Source organism: Athene cunicularia, unplaced genomic scaffold, assembly GCF_003259725.1.
Source record: "Athene cunicularia isolate RWA unplaced genomic scaffold, athCun1 SCF_1, whole genome shotgun sequence".
In the NCBI taxonomy this organism is placed as follows: Eukaryota; Metazoa; Chordata; class Aves; order Strigiformes; family Strigidae; genus Athene; species Athene cunicularia.
The window spans coordinates 597104-616247 of NW_020799155.1; the positions used below are offsets into that span (position 1 = coordinate 597104).

Below are 19144 nucleotides of genomic sequence, written 5' to 3' on the forward strand. Positions count from 1 at the left end.
AAAAAAAAAAAAAAAAAAAAAAAAAAAAAAAAAATCTGTCAAACTTGAATGTTTCTCTTCAGTGTGTGACACATATGGCAGCCAGCTAACCCTGTGTCTTAGGTATGTTGTATATAGTTCTTTTCATATTCATAGGGTATATTTTTGAATTTTAAAAAGCATTTATTTGTTGAAATCAAAATCAAGACAAGCAGTCAAGAATAACCGTGTATGGATTGGTAAGAATGGCTGTTTCCACCAAGAATTCTTAATGCTGGTGTGACTGGACTGGTGCCTATGCCAACTGAATATAATTACAAAGACAATAAAAATGTAGATGCTATGCATTTCCAAAATAATTCTGCATCTGTTGTAATAGCAGAAGTTTTTTTAATGCCACTTTAACACTAATGCACTGACAAATCCTAGATACTTTGTGAGGAGAAGCATGTTATGTTTTTTTAAGTTTGTATGATTGAGCTACTGTTCAGTATTTTGTTGTTGCACTGTTGATGCAAATTTATGTTTTGCATGTACAACTCCTTGCTGGAACTACTTTTAAAAACAAGATGGGGAGTCTGGGTGTGCTCTGCTCTTCCCTACAGTTCAGAAGAAAGTGGCTTCTGCCTTATATTTTTACACTGTGTCAGAGTTCTGATGCTGTTTCTTCTGACCCTGATAACAATCTCCACAGCGTTCCTGTTGCCTTTGCAGTTTGGCTGTTCAGCTGTCCAGACTGGGAGAGTGCAGTGTGCACAGTATTCACTCAGCTCTGTTGCTCTGTAAAATTAACTGTTGTGTATATTTTTCTATCTCTGTATATACTAGTGTAGGTGATGGTACTCCCTTCAGTCATGTCCCAGATTGTACCCCCCTTGATCAGGAAACTTGAGTGATAGCTGTGTGATAAATGAATTTCTTTTCAAATGCATGCCATGTATAAAACCCTACTTAAAATAAATGTTTTGTCTTTTCACTTTCTTTTGAAATTATGAAATTTTGGAACTATTGTAGTGATGTGAAATGGAGGGGTTTGTGCTGCTAGGAGCCACTTGTAGACAGCAGCAGAACGATTAACAGTTAATACATGGGCAAGCTGCAGCCTAAAAGGGGACATAAACTGGCTTTCTAGTTCTTACTCAAAATTGTAGTGGCAGAAGCTGTGCTGTGGTGTTTTAATCTCAATACTTTTCCAGTCAGAAATGCATTCAGGATTTCCAGAGGCAAGCTTCAATTCTTCAGGTTGAGAACAAAGCAAGCACTAAGGGATTTAACAGCAGATAGCACTGTGGTTCTCTGCCTTTACTACTAGACATAAATGGCTTCTTGTCATCTTTCCTGGGAGACTCTGAAATTACCTCCAGTTGTAGCCCAGCTCTGGTCAGGGGTCAGTACTTGAGCAGGCATTTGTGAGCTTTGGTGCAAAAACAAAGACAAGCTGTTTGGGGAAATAGCGAAAGACAACACCATGGCACTAACTGGTAGGGCCACATGTGCTCTTAGAATTGACTTTTAAGTGTTTTAAGTGGAGCCTATGCCCTGCCTTGCTACTCTAGGTTCTACTAGGTGCTACTCCACTCTTGAAAAAGTCAGGCTGGTCTCCTCTATTTTTGCTGACAGACTTGTAGATTGATTGGCCAAACCCTTCACTAGGGTCAAGATGGTTTAGGTTGCAGGATACCCCTAGAGGTAATATTTAGCATCTAATAAACTGATAGAGCTTCCACTATTTGCTTAAACCACCTCTTTTCCTTACCCCAATTAGGCCTGCTGAACAGAGGATACAGAACTTGAGCCCAAAGTGTTGGTGGTATAAGGCTGTACTTGTTAACTGTACTTTTCAGGGAGTACACCTCTGCAGGCATAACACAGGTGGATTGCTGTTGGCACTTACACACACTGTACCTCACTATGTCTAACACCTACACTGCCAATGTTAGAAAATATCTGTTACTGACACACAGAATGGCTTAAAGACAAATGACAGCCTTCTCCTGTAACTTACAAGGCAAAAATGTAAATAAAGAACAAAGCCCTGTATTCTTTTCTCTCTCATAACATTTTTCACATGCCATCGAAGGCAGACCAGACAACTGTTGCACAGAGAATACCTTTCCTTACTTTTAAGATACATAGCTAGAAGCTTTTACACATCTGCAACACATAACCCAAGTAGGAACCCTTAAAAATAGGCAGTTTTCCCTCTGTCTCCCTGAAGGACTGTACTTTGTATAGAAATTGTTTTTTGACAAGTTACTTTATTTACTTTCATTTTTGTCTATAGTAAGGATCAAAGCTTTTGCTTCAGGCAAAAGCAATTCTCACATCTTAACCTTGGATCTTTCCACTGAAAGGGGGGTGGGTGCCAGCACTTAGCCATGGAGGAGTGACTTAGAAAAAACAGACATTAACCTTTTTTCACTACGTTAATTTAAGTTACAGAAGATTAAAAGGATTTAAAATATTTTCTTTACAACTTTAACTGATTATTCTGTAACTAGGTTTGAGAAGATGTACAAGGACAGATGACTGAAAAAGCTATAGCTATCTTCATATTGTTTGTATTCCATTTTTTGATGTTACTGTAGTGTAAGAAAAGGTGTGCATGACAACATCATATAAATAGACTTTTGATTTAGTAATTCAAGAAATTTTGCACTGTGTCACATAAGAGCTGTAAGTTAGGAGGATATTTATTTATGAAACCCTCATCCAGAGAGATTCAACCTTTTTAAAATAGGAATTGCTTCTGTAGCTTGACATTCCTGGTAAGCTTCCCTTTTATACTGGAAACAGCTTCAAAGACTTATAAAATTAAGAGGAAGTGCAGTCAGTACTTGGTACATGAGTAGGATATACTGAATTGAAAACCTCCTTTTTAGTTTTGAAAAATCAGGCAACTCATTTGCACAATTTCAAGGTGGTCTATTTTTAAAATATTACACTGAGAATAGGGCTGTGTCACCAAAATATAGAAAGTGGCAGTTTTACTCAGACTAGGATTTACACTGCTACTGGTCTCAGATGTTACACGCAGCAAGAGATCTGAAGCTCCAAAAGATTAAGTGTTCTAAAACCCAATCGAGCCTTCTCATCCACAAATATTTAGATTCCAAATGGCATTTCTATGCGCCAGTTAAAGATGCTCAGATTCAGAATTTAGTCATCCAGGAAGAAGTAGTTTCCACTCTTCTTTTGTTCTACATCCTTGAGAAAAGAAAAAGGGTTAATGTTACTGAAGTAGTCTTTGGCAGACATGGACATAGCTGAAATAAAATACACTTATTTAAACTCCTTTCTAATCCCCTTACTACTCATTCCACATGCTGTTTTCCAACAGAGTAGAAGTATGAGGTTAGTCTTAATTTTGTTCCGTATTTTGAAACCCGGCTTTGTTAAACAGTTGTGGCTTCTTTACTGTAAAGGTGCTTCTCTCTTACCTTGATTGAATTGAGTTTGTTTATTCTTGGCCTGTAATTGTTGGGGTCTCGTCTAAAAGTGATTTCAAGTTGAGATAAAAACTTATTCATTCCAGCCAAAAGGGTCTGTGGACTGTTAAGAGAGAAGAACATTCCAGCTCAGTTCTCAGAAGTTCTATACTAACAGGTTACAGGCAGCTTCGATCTCCTTCCTGAGCTCACTGGGGTCTGGTAACAGAAATGCAAGCGATAGACAACATACCAGGATGTGCTGCTACATTTTCAAACAAATCATGTCTCAGGGAGTCATAACTACTGCGCTTATCTTTCAGCAGTATCTCAGCCTGGCACTACAAGACTCCAGCTGCTACCTTCACATGATTTTTACATTGTATCCAAACCTGTGTGTGCTGGAAATTCCACATTTAAAATTCCAAGGAGAAAAAAACCCCAGTTGCACCATTAGCAAGATCTAACAATAATCTTCACGTATATTGATGCTGAGGGATGGTTATATGATCGTGGTTTTTTAATTCAGACAAGTCTGTTCTTGGAAGGAATACCAACAACACCAGGCTAGCCCTGTGTTGTGAACACACTGCTAGGCCAGTGTGTTTACTTTATCTGGCTCGTGCTAAGTACCTAGTAACTGCACGTTCTAAAAGCCTCGTTTCTAATAAGCCGGCTCCTCAAAAAGTCTCTGTAATTCACATGAAATTGTTTACAAGAACAAAAGCAGACATAGCAAAAGGGCCAGCTTTGAGAGTAAAACAGATCAGGCCCATGGCATGTCACTGTCAAGCCCTGCACTTCATGAGATTTGCCTGCACATGCCCTTAGTACACTGCTTCCTTCTAATACATCTAAAAGTTCTTGTCATAAGCATAATTTACAATTGATCCTTTTCTTCATTCCTTACAATCGATGCCACTTATTTGTTCTTATCTGATTGTAATTTAATTGGTGTGCAGTTGCCTAAGACTAGTTGAAGCCAAGAGCTGCTCTAGTTTTAGAAGGCTTGGTTACATCCTCCAGCCAGGTCCCAACTCTGTCTAGGCAGCCTCTAACTGTGGGTTGATCCCACTTCTCTCACTTCAAAACACAAGCCAGAACATTCAAGACACTCTTGGATCACTTTAAATGCAGCTTAAATTTCCAGTCAGCGATGCTTCATCTCCTTGTTTTTGTTGATGCTTCTGATAAACAGTTTATTTCTACATTGTCCTCCTTTACCTTGATTACTAATCCAAACAAGTCTCTTACCTGTTCGCAAGTGTGTTCTTGGAAGGAATACCATCAAAAACAATCACACGATCAGCAAGATATGTAGCCATGATAAAATCATGTTCTACCACAAAGGCTGTTTTTTTAGCATGGAGAATGAAACTGAAATAGAAAAAAAAAAAGAAAATGTAAACTTCTTGTAGAACTACTGAGAATTTCAGTTATTTTTCTCACTGTGTATACTTTACCGTTTAATGACTCTAGCAGCCATCAGACGTTGTTCAGAGTCTAAATATGCTGAGGGTTCATCGATTAGGTAGACGTCTGCAGGTTTACCAAGACAGAGAGCTAACGCGACGCGCTGCAACTCACCACCAGACAATGTCTGAACCTGTTGGGGCAGGGGGGAGTAAGGCCAGATTTAGTTCAGGTACAGGTAGAGAGTGAAGAACAAGTCAGGATATTGTCTCAGTCATGAATACCTCCTGGTCGATGATGTTTTCTATTTGAAGAGGTTTCATGACATCAGTTACAAACTGGGGGTGCGTGTAGGCATCTCTGATCTTCTCATGAAGTAGCTGACGGACGCTTCCCTATTAAAATAAAAACACTGCCGCTCAGTTTTATGCAGCACACCACAAGAAAGCAAGAAGAAATAGAATAGAGCTTTTTGTTCTAGGCATAAAGAAATTCTACCTGCATACTAAGAACATGGTTTTTGTAGCAAACACAATACTTAGTGAATAAGGCTTAAACGTACTGTAGATTTAGGACTGATCTTCTGTGGTTTGTAACTGACGTTTAGAACTGGGACCTCACCTATGAAAAGATAAAACTTATAGTGAAAACAAGAGCTTTTCCAGTATGTTCAAAATAGGTTTCAACTAAGGTATTAAGCACTACCTCCTTCATCAGGCGTAAGTCTTCCTGCAAGCATTCGGATAAATGTAGTTTTGCCAGTTCCTAAAATGAAATGCAAGTTACATATTACTTTGGACTTTTTAGTAACTTAATCGTTCAAGTCACTGATACAAAAAAAAATTACAGGCTTAATGAAGCATACATTTTAAAATTAGACTGCTTGGAGAATTCCTGTATTTACTTTCAGCAAGCAGCACTTGCTATTACTTGTTTTTTTCAAATGGAAGAGCCAGCTCAAGCTCCAGTAGTGTAGACTTGTGGCTAAGCTCACCAGGTCAACCCTCATCTTGCCAATCTAAGTTCTTAAAATGGGGTAAAAGACAACTACAATGGCATCACGACCACTCAGTACCTCCCAGTTCCTGCTGTTCAGAAAGCAAGCTCCTGGCTTGACATCTCTGCTAAGAAACAAGCAGTTCAACCTGACTCAAAACCAGTAATTTTGAAGCCTGGCTCCCAGGCTGCAAAAGGAATTTAGGAACATATTTAGGGCTGTAGAAGTAGTTTCCAACAAGAACCGCACTTACCATTTTCCCCCAACATCACCATAATTTCAGAATCAGTGAATTCTCCAGCTACTATGGATAGTTCAAATTCTCCCATCTTTTTTTTCATTCCTGGATATTTGTACATACACATCTTTTTAACCTCTTCTTCATTTGCTGTCTCAGCCACTTTAAATACCAGAGATGCATCTCGAAACCTTAGATTTTCTGTTGGAACGTAGCCATCTAAGAAAATGTTTATGCCTACGAAGGGAGGAAAAGATATCATTAAACAAGTTCTACAACAAAGCATGACAAGGTGAATTTCAATGCTTGGCTGTTAATTCCAATCAGCTCAGAAGAACACTGCATTTTTAAATGGCACATTAAAAGAGGCAACCAAACCTCCTATTTGAAAGTGTGTACATTATGCAAAGTGAATGAAGAAGAATCTCACTAAAATTACAGAAAGGCTATAGAAGCTCTTCCTGAAAACCTACTATTAGTAATGTGTGTAGGGTTTAAAGAAACTACTGCTGTTGGACCCATTCTCACAAAAACATTTCTTACAGAGTCTCAGTGCTAGAAGTGTGGTGAGTTCAGCTGAACACTATGTACCTCTGCACTGGGCAAACTGTCTCCTGCCCTTTTGCTACTTTTTATAGGGCCTTTTGTGTAACTCCACTGTTTACAAAACACCTGCAAGTATTCAAGTTCATGTCCATAGCAAGAGACAAGGGGCATTTCATAATATTAAGACTTCCTGGTAGAGTTATAAATTTAGGATCATGTAAAGCAGTTATTCTGTACAACATAAACCAGCAGTTTTTTAGTTACTGAACTGTAACAGGAAGAAGACATGTTCATGAAGTAGACAACCAGCATTTTGGTACCTTTTTTTCTTCCACAGATTTTTTTTTTTGGGTATGTTTAAAAAGAGAAATATGGCAAGAATTACCTTCTCTTACGCTGAAAGGCATAGTAACAACACCATAAGCACTTGGCACACCATACAGGCAGCAGATAAAGTCAGAGAGATAATCTAACACACTTAGATCATGCTCTACAACAATAATGTACCTGAAAAATAGAGCCAGAGAGATGCTTTTATACTTCAATTCAAAACATTTTTCTTTTTTTCTTTGTCTAGTCTTGCATAAGCAAAAGCTATCAACATGATTTTCATTTAATATGGTTTCTTAGCTTTATACTAAAGACAGAGTTCAAATCTCTGATAAGCATTTTTTTAAAACCGTCCAATAAATAGACACTGTGAATGACAAGTTCAAAGTCCATCTTCAGTGGAAACTGGCAGCTTCTTTATGTATGGTAAGTGGAAGCATATTCATTGACTGGAGTGAAAAATAGCACATCTTAAGAAAAAAAAATCTTTGTGAGAAGGGGATGGAACAGCAATATTCAGGTGAAAAATAACCACCTATATTTTCACATCCTTATTACAAAATTTACCCCAGTGCTGAAATAGTAGAGAAACTATAGGAAATAAGTTTCCAAAATGCAAAGGAATAGAATATTACTGACTTAGAATATTTTAAACATTAGTGTACCATACTGAGAAGTCAGCGCTTCTAGGGAGATGGACTGGATGTTTCTTCCCTCTGTAAACAGTCATCTGTTGTTACAGTCTAGCAAAACATTTAAAGGTTGTATTTACCTGTCAGGGTTTATTAGGGATCGAATGGTAATGGCAGCCTTCAAGCGCTGCTTGACATCTAGGTAGCTAGAAGGTTCATCAAACATGAAGCTAGCCCCAAAAGAAAGAATGAAGACTTAGTAATGCAAGCTTTCTACATATTCAAAGCTAATACTAACATTTCAACCATTAAATATGAATTAAAAATTATTATTTATATTGAGAGAGACGAAATGAGAATTATGTACTGACACCTGCCTTGAATCTCTGATGACTGTTACGTGAAATTGTTGCGTGGTTTGAGTTGCCAAAATCTCTGATAAAGTTATCAAACGTTATGAGAAATTAGCAATCAGGGAGGAATCCCATGCATTAAGTTCTGATTCAGCTTAAATCTAACATGAACTGAAAAGTGCAAAAATTCTTTAGGAGACTGGAAGACACACATCTTCCAAAAGAGAAAAAACCCAACAAAACAAGAAAAAAAAGTCAGATGAATTAAAGTATAAAAAACCCAGATGTTATATAATGAGTAAATATGGGTTGGTAAAAACAAATTAATTTTAAAAAATACTTTTGTTTAAAATACTTAAACAAAAGTATTATTCTAAGAATAAATTAGAGGACCGTATTTTCTGAGACAGATCATTAGAAGCAATGTGTAACAGCAGTGAATTAAACATACATATCGGCCTTCTGAATGCAAACAACTGCACAAGCAAATCTCTGAAGTTCTCCTCCTGAAAGGTCCTCAACATTTCTTTCTTTCAGATGAGTTAAGTCTGCAAATAAGTGATTCATTTTAGATATGTTACAACCAACACACCAATTCATATTTTTACTACCACAGAAACATGTATAATCACAGCAGACATCCTATACAGAGGAAAAAACAGAAAGAAGCATTCAGTTTATACAGTAGCATCATAATGCTATTTGTAAGTCACTGCTTCTCTGCAGCACTAGCAGATTAATTTGTATGGCTGCTTCTTATCATGCAGAAGGATTACTTTTCCATTTGTTTTTCTACCATGTATGTGGTAAAGATTTCTGGTCCTAAAAAGCAACTATACCAGTTTTCAAAGTGTTTCTTGTTAGACCTGGTTGAAGAGTTTGAATTTTCAGGAAAATCAAGTCCCTCAAACATTAGATGGGCAAAGCCAGTATTTTCTCATCAGAATATACATTTCAAGAATATAGTATTTCACTAACAAGTTAAGTGGGACCCAAAGACCAAAGCAGCCCCACCTTTACCACTCAGCTCTACCAAAAAAAATCCTGTTGTAAATTTAGGTGTTTCTAAATTCACACCTAAGTTTAGTAACAACTAAATTCACAACACCTACAAAAAAATTACCAGGGCTGGGCTATACAGATATTGTTCTTAACTGCATTGTTCTCAGGAGTCATTACTACTCCCATTATAATTAGCTATATACAGCTTTTTTTTTTGGTAAGAAAAACACCCCTCTTTTTTGGGTACTTTGATAATATTTCTTAGCTGCAATGGTTCTCACAAGAAAAGATGCTAAGATTTTGCCATAGTTGTGAGCAAGCAAGAGCAACAGATGGTAACTGGAATTTTTCCAGATTTTCTACCATGAAAAAAAACCTGCATTAGATTCTGTTAACTAGCATCTATCAGTTTGCCTTTGCCACTAGAAACTATTATCTGCATTGGTTCAGGCATGCTTACAGCAAGCCCTGGGCTTCAAACTGAAGCATCTTTGTTTTTTTTCTCTTTTTTAATCTGGTATAATTTAAATCTACTATGACATTAGTAGTACCTTTATTTTTTTTAGTAGATATGAATTTTTCAAATGCTTCGAAGTTTGACTTTAAAAAATTACTTACCAAGCTGCTGACATACAACAGTTTGCGTCTTAGTTTCATCCTTCCTATCCAGAATTGACCCCACTGTTCCCTGCATGATAGATAATAAAAAAACCCCACATTATTTCAACATTAAAAATTTCAGACAGTAGTGCATTTTTGTAATTGAATTTTACTGCTAAATAAAATCTTTAAACACAAGAGAAGTTTTACAGGAGGAGCTCCCAGCCTTCATGAAATGAAGCTCATGAAATGTCTCACCTTTGCAGCTTTAGGGATCTGGTCCACATACTGAGGTTTAATGATAGCTTTCAGGTCATCTTCCAGGATCTTGGTAAAATAATTTTGTAATTCAGATCCTCGGAAATAAGTCAAAATTTCTTGCCAGTCAGGTGGATCCTGTGACAAAATTAGTCTGTGTTTAATTTTACCATTCTAAAAAAATCGTAAAAAAGTGAAATTTTAAAATTCCTATCGATACAGCAAATAGAATAAGCTCGCAAGATTAAAAAAAAAAAAAAAAAAAGCGCCTGGAAAAAAGCTAGTTACCAAACTTATGCTGCCTCTGCAAAGTTTGCATTAAAAAAAACTATAGAAAAATTATAAAATTGGAAAATGGAGGTCAGCAGTTCAGACATTTTTTCCATGTGCACTGTCACCCGCACTCTCAAGAAAAAGCATTTTAAATTTGCACAAAGGATATCCAAAATGGTCCTTACGACATTTAAGAAGCTACGAGTGAAATTACTTCATGGGGAAAATTACAGTATGGATTAGTCTAACTGCACTTATTAGCTATCTGATCTAGCTAATCCAAAGGAAAAATAAATGAATAGATGGATAAAATCAACTCGTACAAAAGACGCAATAAAATCTGGTCATTTTCTCTGCTTCATTTTTAAGAAAACAGGAGAAGACAATGGAGAAACGACAACAACAAAAAAAGGAACAGTTCAGTGCAATCACCCAAGAAGTAGTCTCAACTGGTACAGTTTTGTTTTACTCAGCGTACTACTCTGGATGGTGCCGAGATGATTATTTTGATGGTAAATGCTACAGAAACAGAGTACCACAGCTGTATTTCCAAACCAAGCGAATACACAGAGGAAATGCTTCCTAACTTTTAGAGCAGAAGCAACATGGAAGATTCAATTCATACCACATGTTTCTGTGGTCATAATGATTTGGCTCTTCACAGCAAAGTCTGATTTTGGAAGCATGGTAATTCAATTAAGTACACACTCAGAAAGTCAAAAGTTTTGTTATTTCTGCAATACTACCACCTGAAACAAGGAGTCCACAAAATAATATAAACCAAACTTGAAACAGAAGGGAAAATGTACCTGGGAAATGATTATTTCTTTGCAGTTTTAAGAGGCAGCCATGAAATGAATAATTTATTAAATTGTTACTCTTTCAGGTAAAGAAACTGAGGAACAAAATTTGAACACACTTGTTCCTACGAGCCCTTCTTGAAGGACAAAAGCGAGCGTCAGAATACAATTGTCAACAAATGATTTGAAGCTGAGAAGGTGATAACTTAAATACTGTCTGATATGAAGAGTCACAATAGTTACGTCTTTTATTTAATAATATTCACTCTCTGGAGTAGTGCTAGGTAAACAAACCCCTGTAAATTACTTTGCTTGCTGGCTGCACAGTTTGACAGTGTAAATACACAGGAAACTGGATTATGATCTCCCATGAACACCAGCAGATCACAAGTTGTCCTATGTCTGGTTCTCAAAATATACCATCAAAATTTCTAAGTATCTAGCAACACGAAGAAACAAAGGATTTTCAGAACTCGAAGTGTACAGTGGGAAATACCTTCAGCAACAAGTTGTGATAACAACATATGTTATAAGATATAATCTTATAAAGAATCAAAGATAAAAAAGCCTAAGAGATCACAAGGACACATGGTAAGTGCTCCCAGACACTAGAGCTGTTCAGGTAAAAACAATGTTGAACTTGGAACAAACTCCAAAACTTGAGCTACCTAAATCCCTTGGTGGGAAACAGGTAAATTGTGCAGGGAAAAAAAGCTGACATTTTAAAAGACTGGTATGAAAAGAAACCTTAAGTGTGACTTAAAGACAGAAATCTGCCTCTGAAATTTATCTGTAGTGAGTTACAGTTATAATTGGTATCCTTATCTTTCTTAAAAGATATACAGGATTTGCAAAAGAGCCTTTCCGTGTGAGGCAGGTCACCGGCTGCTACTAGGGAAAGTGCCAAAGTCCTCACAAATTCTATCGTGTTCACAAATACAAAAATTCATTAAAAAAATACAGCCACAGCTATCTATAATGACAACTCTATTTTATTGCTGATACATACATCATATTTTCCAAGATTTGGCTTCTGTTTTCCTGCTAAAATTTTCAAGGCAGTTGATTTTCCAATACCATTGGTTCCAACCAATCCCAGCACTTCACCTGGACGAGGGATAGGCAACCTGTACACAACATTGATAATTCTGGATTATATTAATGCCATCAGACACCAAAGTTTGGTGGTAAAGTAAATGTTACAACCTATTTTCAGACTTTCTGATTATTTCAGCCTACTTGCCAATACATAATTCAGATTAAATCAACATTCCTTAAAAACATAAGATCAGAAGAAAGATTTAAGAGCAGTCTGTTCTTTATAAACAGGAGCTGTATGAAATGAGCACTAAGATTTTATTTCATGATAATATTTTTTAACAAGAAAAAAGTAAGTAACATTCAAAAAGGAAGCGACTGAGGTAATAACCACAAACACCTTGATGTTTGGCACTATCTTTGGACTATCAAAAGCTTTTTGACTCTTTTACATTGATTTGAAAAATAAAATACCTGTGAAGTTTGAAGGCATTGGCACAATATCTATGTGTTGTTTCTTTCTCCAGGTTGCTAGGTAAGTTAACAATTGACAAGGCTCCAAAAGGACATTTCTGTAATTTAAATTAATTTAAATAAATTTATAGATTACTAGTGCACACAAGCAATTTATTAACAAAACGCTTTGTTCTGTACTGCACACAGCTGTGCATTTAAATACTTAAAAAAGAACTTGTACCAAATCACTTTCATTTACACAGTCAACTTTCCAAAGCAGTTCTATACCACAGCTTTCAAGTTAAATAGTTACCAATACAGACTGTTAGTCTGTGATATAAATAAGACACACTGCATATATTCTCTAGCTCTTTTACAAAAACATCTTTCTACTGCTTGGTATCTACAAACAAACAAAATCAAACAAAAATAAAGCCACAAACAAAAAGTTATAACCCGCACCCTGCAACCCAACCAGTTCAGTAAACTGACAGAGTACTTTGCTTTCTATGAATAATAATAGTTAGCAAGGTCTGATCATTCAGGGAAACAAAACTGCTTTTTGAAGTTACAGTATGCATTACTAAATATAATGGCATAAGAAAGAAATTTTATCACTTTAAATAGAGGAGCCTCATTTTTACCTTGATGCAAATACCACAACCAATACAAAGTGTTTCTGAGATCCATGCTATTTTGCTCTGTGATGTGACTTCTATGCAAAGTTTTCCTGGTGAAAAAGAGTACGATTAGCTCAGAAAAGTTTCAGAAGAAACACAGTTCTTGCTAGTAGTACTAAATTCCACAGAGGAACGTGTAACTGTTTAACATTCATGCAACCTTCAGATTACGTGAAGACCTGGAAAGTGGCATAGTTCATGCTTTCAGTGATACTTCTAAAGGCTTTATGAAACAAAGTATGAATGATAAACAAAAAACTAGCAATTATAAAAGTATTGGGTCCTTCTAGTAGAACATTACCTAAAATGTCTCCAATTGCTTACATACTTTGTTACATGACATTCCTTACCCATTCGAACCACAGGACAACTCTTCTTGCATTCTTGACGGCATTTCTTTGGCTTACACTTGTCATGGTTGACAATAGCAATTCTTGTTAATTTATCTGCCATCATGCACAATTTAGGGCTAAACACATACACCAGTTATGAGGAGGAACAGCGGGAGTCTTCCAGATCTTAAAAAAGAAAAAAAATCCAAAAAAGAACATAATTATTGACAGCATAGAGAAGAACATACATATCCAAAGTTATTACTACCAGAGTTCAAAGATAAAAAAAGCAAAATGATTTGATTTTTTCTTCTCTTAAGCAAGATGGCAAACTGGGCAAGGACGCAGATACAAGTAGTAAGGCTGATGACATGTAAATAACTGACAAATCTTAAACATAAGCTTTCCATTCCTTTACTATTTCTCCACTGTAAAATAAAATCATGATTTTATCTGAGAATGTATTTGTTTCCAAGAAAAGCATGTTGTAGTAAGAACAGAAGAATCTATATACTGCTGCAAATTTCAGTTTCACAAGCTGCCTTAAGTAACCCTGTTCATGCTACAGGGTCTGGTAAAGTCAAATTGTGACTCCAACTATTACTCCAAGAATCTGATTATAATATTCATTTTGCAAACTCTAAGCCAATATTCTGTATTAAATGATTAAAATACTGTAAAATGTAAACCAGTTTTCAAAGTGAACATTTGTAGTTGCGTATAGAAAAGTAATCCAGGCAACGTGAACAGACATATGTGATGATGTTTGATTCTTTTAACTCGTTTCGTTAGCGTTTGAATAATTACACCTACATTCTGCATTTCCTAGCATAGTATCAATGACTATAATATATTTAAATTAAAAAAAAAAAAAGTGAGATTCTTTATTTTTAGAAGACAAAGGTCTTGGAGTGCTAGATGATGAAATATTCCTGAAATCAATTAACTGCACTCAAAGCAGTGAGATTACTTCTTGTATTCCTGGGAATTTATGTCAGCAATTACAGCAGAAGGGAGGGAAGGACAGAGTTTTAAATTTAAGTCTTGATATATAAAAAAGGTGGAATGTATTTAGAAGTGCATTTATATTTCCTTTACCATATTTACACACGATACTGAGAATAACAATAATGATGACTTTATCTTCCTATGAGCAACATGCATCTAAGGACAATTCCCTCCACTTGATCCTGTTCCGGAACAACAGAAAAACCTGAATTACAAGGCTCTCAGAAATTTACAAGTTATTACAGATGACAAACTCATTTGGTTTTAGGTCTAAAGAAAGACCATAAATACAACACAAAGCATTTGCAGTTCAACACAACTAAATAAAGTGATGGCAGTTCTACAGATGATGCCAATGGAAAATAATTTCAATTTAATGCAATATGCATCAGTAGTTCAAAGACATAATTGGGAAGGAGTCTTGAAATACTTCAGGTTTCCACACAGTCCACATGTGCACTTCCTTCCAAGAAAAGGATTCCAACATTTCTTATTAAAGAATATTTTCTGTTAGATGGTCGTTTCATCTTTGCTCCACCAACCTAAAGTATCTTGCAGTGGTTTAGAGACTATTTACTACATACAGCTATTATATGAAGAGAAGCTGTGAATTCCAATTTCCTGAAAGAAGCAAGAACAAAATAGGTGTATGGCACATTTATCACCTTAAACTCCATCCTTCCCTAAACCCACCTGTGAACTTTAGTTAGAAGGAATCCTATAGATACTACTGTAATATGAAAGAAAGGAAGAGACTGGCATCTAACAAGGAGCAAAGGTCAAAAATGAAGATGGTATTGTATCTTGAAATCCATTACTACCATAGTTATGAATATTTTAAATGGTTCCTTGTAAAAGTGGTAGTCTTATTTCTCTTTTCAATTTCCAAATTGGCTTTACATTAGTGTCTAAAGATAAGTCTCAATCAGATATAAATGGATGCAATTATTAGTCATACTGCCAACCTTACTGTGGTAGTTTCTACTTTTTTCTTTTTCTTTTTCCTCTAATATTTTAACATTCCCCAAACCAAAAAGTCCTAATAACACAGTTGGTGTTTTCATATAAATGACAGCATATTAAAAAAAAGAATTAAAAAGTGATTTTACAGTTCTGCATTGTTAGACTAGATTAACAAAGTAGGGCTGAACATTGCAATTATATCCATAGGCAAGGCCAACAGACATGGAATAATGAATGCAATTCTCACTTTAATTCATTTTTCTTCCATAGAAAACACAAAACTGTAAGTCTTACTCTTAAAAACTGTAAGGATGTCTGAGTCAGCAATATTCTAGGAGACAGATACTGGGTTTTGTCAGTGCTTCAAATAAAGATCCATTCTTTGGGAATATATCCCACTGCTTTTCATAAAAGTCTTGTAGTCTGCAGTGCACAGAGTATTCGGGGGTGAATCAATCACTCTCTCTTTGCTTTCCCAAGGGAAGGGCCTCACGTGGGTCAGCCCGTTCTTCAACAACACTGGTGTGGCCAAGTACCCTGCGCAGACAGACCGACCATGCCGCCTATCTCCCGGGCAGAGCTTTCTCTGCTAGTTCTCTCAGTTTGAGCTAGCTCGGAAAGGATTTTTATGGGTTACAAAGCAAGCTCTAGAAGACAAAGCTGCCATACCCCAGGAGCTTGCCTGCCCTGCCCAACCTCCCAAGCCACCGGTCGGAGTTACTGCCTGAGCAGTACAGATAGCAGACCAAGCTCTGTTCTCAGCCATCCACCCACCCTTCATCTGGAGCTGGGCTTAAAGCACCAAAGCAGGACCTATGGGGTGGGGTTTGCTCAAAAAGACCAAGGCAAATATGGCTTAAAATGGGTTTTGCCACCTACCTCAGCAAGCTTTCCACCCAGTCTTAGTGGGATAATCAGACTGAAGTTTACACTAATAACCAACCCCAGTCTGATTCAGCAAAGGGTAAGCAAGAAACAGCCTCATATTTTTTTTTATTTCTAACTTACTTGTATGGGGAAATGCTGATCTGTGGTGAAGTTTTGAAGTGGCAATGAAAGTAAGTACACCAAGCCTTTATAAAGTACCTGGTGGGGGGAACAGGGTAATGAACCTGCATGGAGACACACACTTGTTCGTCCCTGCTCCCACCTGCATGATGGAAGTGTCACTTTATCCGAAACTCTGCAGGGGTCTTCAACCATTTTCAGTAAAAAATATTTACAACTTCTGTCACTTCTGCAATATTTCCAGGACTGTCCTGATGTTTGTCCACAAGCGAAAACAATAATTTCTACTTAGAACTGACAGTCTAGAGAAAACTAAACAATGCTGTCCAAACCCAGACTGAACTCATTACATATTTATATACAGTTAATTTGGTGGCATTTAACATACTGAACAGGATCGTTGGATTTCAAGGTACAGCCAGTAGAACTCTCCACAGACTGAACACAGGTCAGCAACACATACAATACGCAGACGCTACAATGCTGCATACCAGTAACTGTTAAGTATAGTCAGCAGTTTAAGGGCAGGAGAAACTGGTATTTAGAAGTTCATGTCTGTATTTCTGCTTTCCAAATCAAGAACAGAACAAAGTGCAAAAATACTAATTTGTTACTAACTACAGAGTAAAGCATTATTTTGAATTAGTGAATTCTGATGGAGCTACAACAGAAAATCTTTCCAGAACAATGGACTGCAACACAAGTGAAAGAATAAGAGAAGGCATAACAACTGCTAGCAAAAAAAAAAAAAGTTTTAAAGAACTCGACAGTATCATTTATTGAAGCCAAAAGCTGTTCATTAAGTCCAGTTATGACACTTAATAAAAACACTAAAATGTCTAAAACTAAGACACAAAACATGTTAGCACAAGCATTTTAAGTCAGTCTTCTTAGGGTCTCTGACACAGATGCCGCTATCTCTGACACACCAGAAGAAATTTAAAAAACCCAAACATTTAAACATACCTTGATACTTGTCACAAAAAGCAACAGTAATGTCCAGTTTGTACAACAAATGTTAACACATCTGCATTAAGAAATGCTGATATTTATTTCTTTCACAGGCATTAGTTATATTAGATTTTATTAATTATGACCAAGAAAGATTTGTAATCACATTGAATTATTCAGACTTAAACAAAAAGAAAAATTAAAAAAAATATTAAACCAAGGCTGAAACACAACCAGAGACAATTCAATTAAATGATAAGAAGGCGAGATCTCTGTTCAGAATTGAGCCATACTTCAGTCACTTTGCAGAAAAACAGTTAACATTTTATTAAATTATATTGCATCACAACTCAAAGATAAATGCTGTGGAAGGTAGTGAGAATGGGTAGCATTTAACCTTTCCTCCAAAAATAATTAACCTCAAGAAATATTTCTCAATCCATTGCTGATGGACTATATACAGTCACTCCATAATAAGAACAAGAAAGTTAAGAACTAGAGTATTCAAAGTTTAAATGAAAGACAAAGAACAAATTTTCAAACTGCATATGGAAGATCGCTACATTTATAAATGTTAAAGCAAAATAACGGCAAATGTTACAAAAAGAAACAAAATATACTGAGAATGAAGAACTAGTCTACCCTTAAGCTTTTGACGTTTGTTTTAGAAACTGAGACAACGTACAAAAAGAAGTTGAAACAAGCCCCAAATTTCCCTACTGTATTTAACTCCTATTACTCATAAGGCACAACATGAATATGAAAATAAATACAATGTTAACATGAAAAAGCATATGGTCAAATATACTGACGCAGCATAATGAGTGGGTGTGTTTGAGTGGTAATGAATATTGTTCAGCACCAGCTAATCTTTAATATTTCCTTTTAACACAAAGTAAAATGCATGGGAACAAACCCATAAATTAGTAATCTACCACAGAAAAATTACAGAAGTTTTTCACGACCACTTGTTTAGGACTAGAATTTTAAGAAATCATAGCAGAGAAATTGAAATTAGAACTTGAAAACAGTCACAGAAACTTGCAGGTGAAATTACTAAGAGCATTCCAGAGAGGAAACACTACCATGGACCTAGAGAAAAGCCCTGCCGAATTTATATACTTTTTTTTTCCACATACCTTGTAAAAAATAGTCTTACCCTACGACCTTATTAAACCTGCAAAAAGTCTTGATCTCCTCGCCACACAAGCACGCATGTGGCTAATAACCTTCTCCAAAATAAGGCAAACCACCGCTTTTTCCTCCAGCAGAGGAAGGCCCCTGCTTTCACAGGAGAAAAATTCCGGCTTTCCCTCCCCCGGACCCCAGCCATCACAACGCAAGGAGCCCACCCAGGGTCCCCACACGAAAAACGATTCCTGCGGCCGAACCCAGCAGCAGAAATAAACCTTTTCCCTTCACCCTGCTGCTGCTGCTGCCGCCCAGCTCAGGACGGCTGGCAAAAAGGCAAAGCACTGGAAGATGACGTACAACTCGCCAAAGAGAACGAGCCGCATGTACGGGCAGTGCCAGGCAGGGAAGGGACGGCCTCCCACCCCTCATGGGCCGCTCTTTCTGCCTGGGCCGTGCCCACGCCGGGATGCAACGGGGCGTGCGGCCCGGCTCCCTTTGAGCTGGGGAAGGGGACACACGGCTTCAGGGCGGCTCGGCGCTGCCGGCCCAGGGCAGGAGAGATGGAACACTTACTAACTTTGTTAAATAATAATTAAACGTTAGGAATTTGAATGTTCAATGTTAGTGTTGAATCCTCTGAATAAAAAATAGGAAGCATAGTCAGAGACTAGTTTCTGGATATATCTTGAGATCTTTAAAGGCCTTAAACCAACAAGGGTCTATCC

General features: G+C 36.8%; 1 protein-coding gene across 1 annotated transcript; it reads right to left on the reverse strand.

The window, feature by feature from the left end:
• Positions 1 to 2656: 2656 nt before the first annotated feature.
• ABCE1 (ATP binding cassette subfamily E member 1) lies at positions 2657 to 13578 on the reverse strand. Its single transcript, XM_026866984.1, has 17 exons — positions 13374 to 13578; positions 12988 to 13073; positions 12362 to 12459; positions 11859 to 11976; positions 9777 to 9914; positions 9537 to 9606; positions 8368 to 8464; positions 7704 to 7793; positions 6987 to 7108; positions 6071 to 6292; positions 5526 to 5585; positions 5383 to 5441; positions 5105 to 5215; positions 4871 to 5013; positions 4662 to 4784; positions 3420 to 3531; positions 2657 to 3186 (listed from the first exon to the last, which is right to left on the reverse strand). Exons 1-17 carry the CDS (start codon positions 13477 to 13479, stop codon positions 3139 to 3141), a joined length of 1803 nt encoding a protein of 600 aa, XP_026722785.1. The 5' UTR covers positions 13480 to 13578; the 3' UTR covers positions 2657 to 3138.
• Positions 13579 to 19144: the final 5566 nt, after the last annotated feature.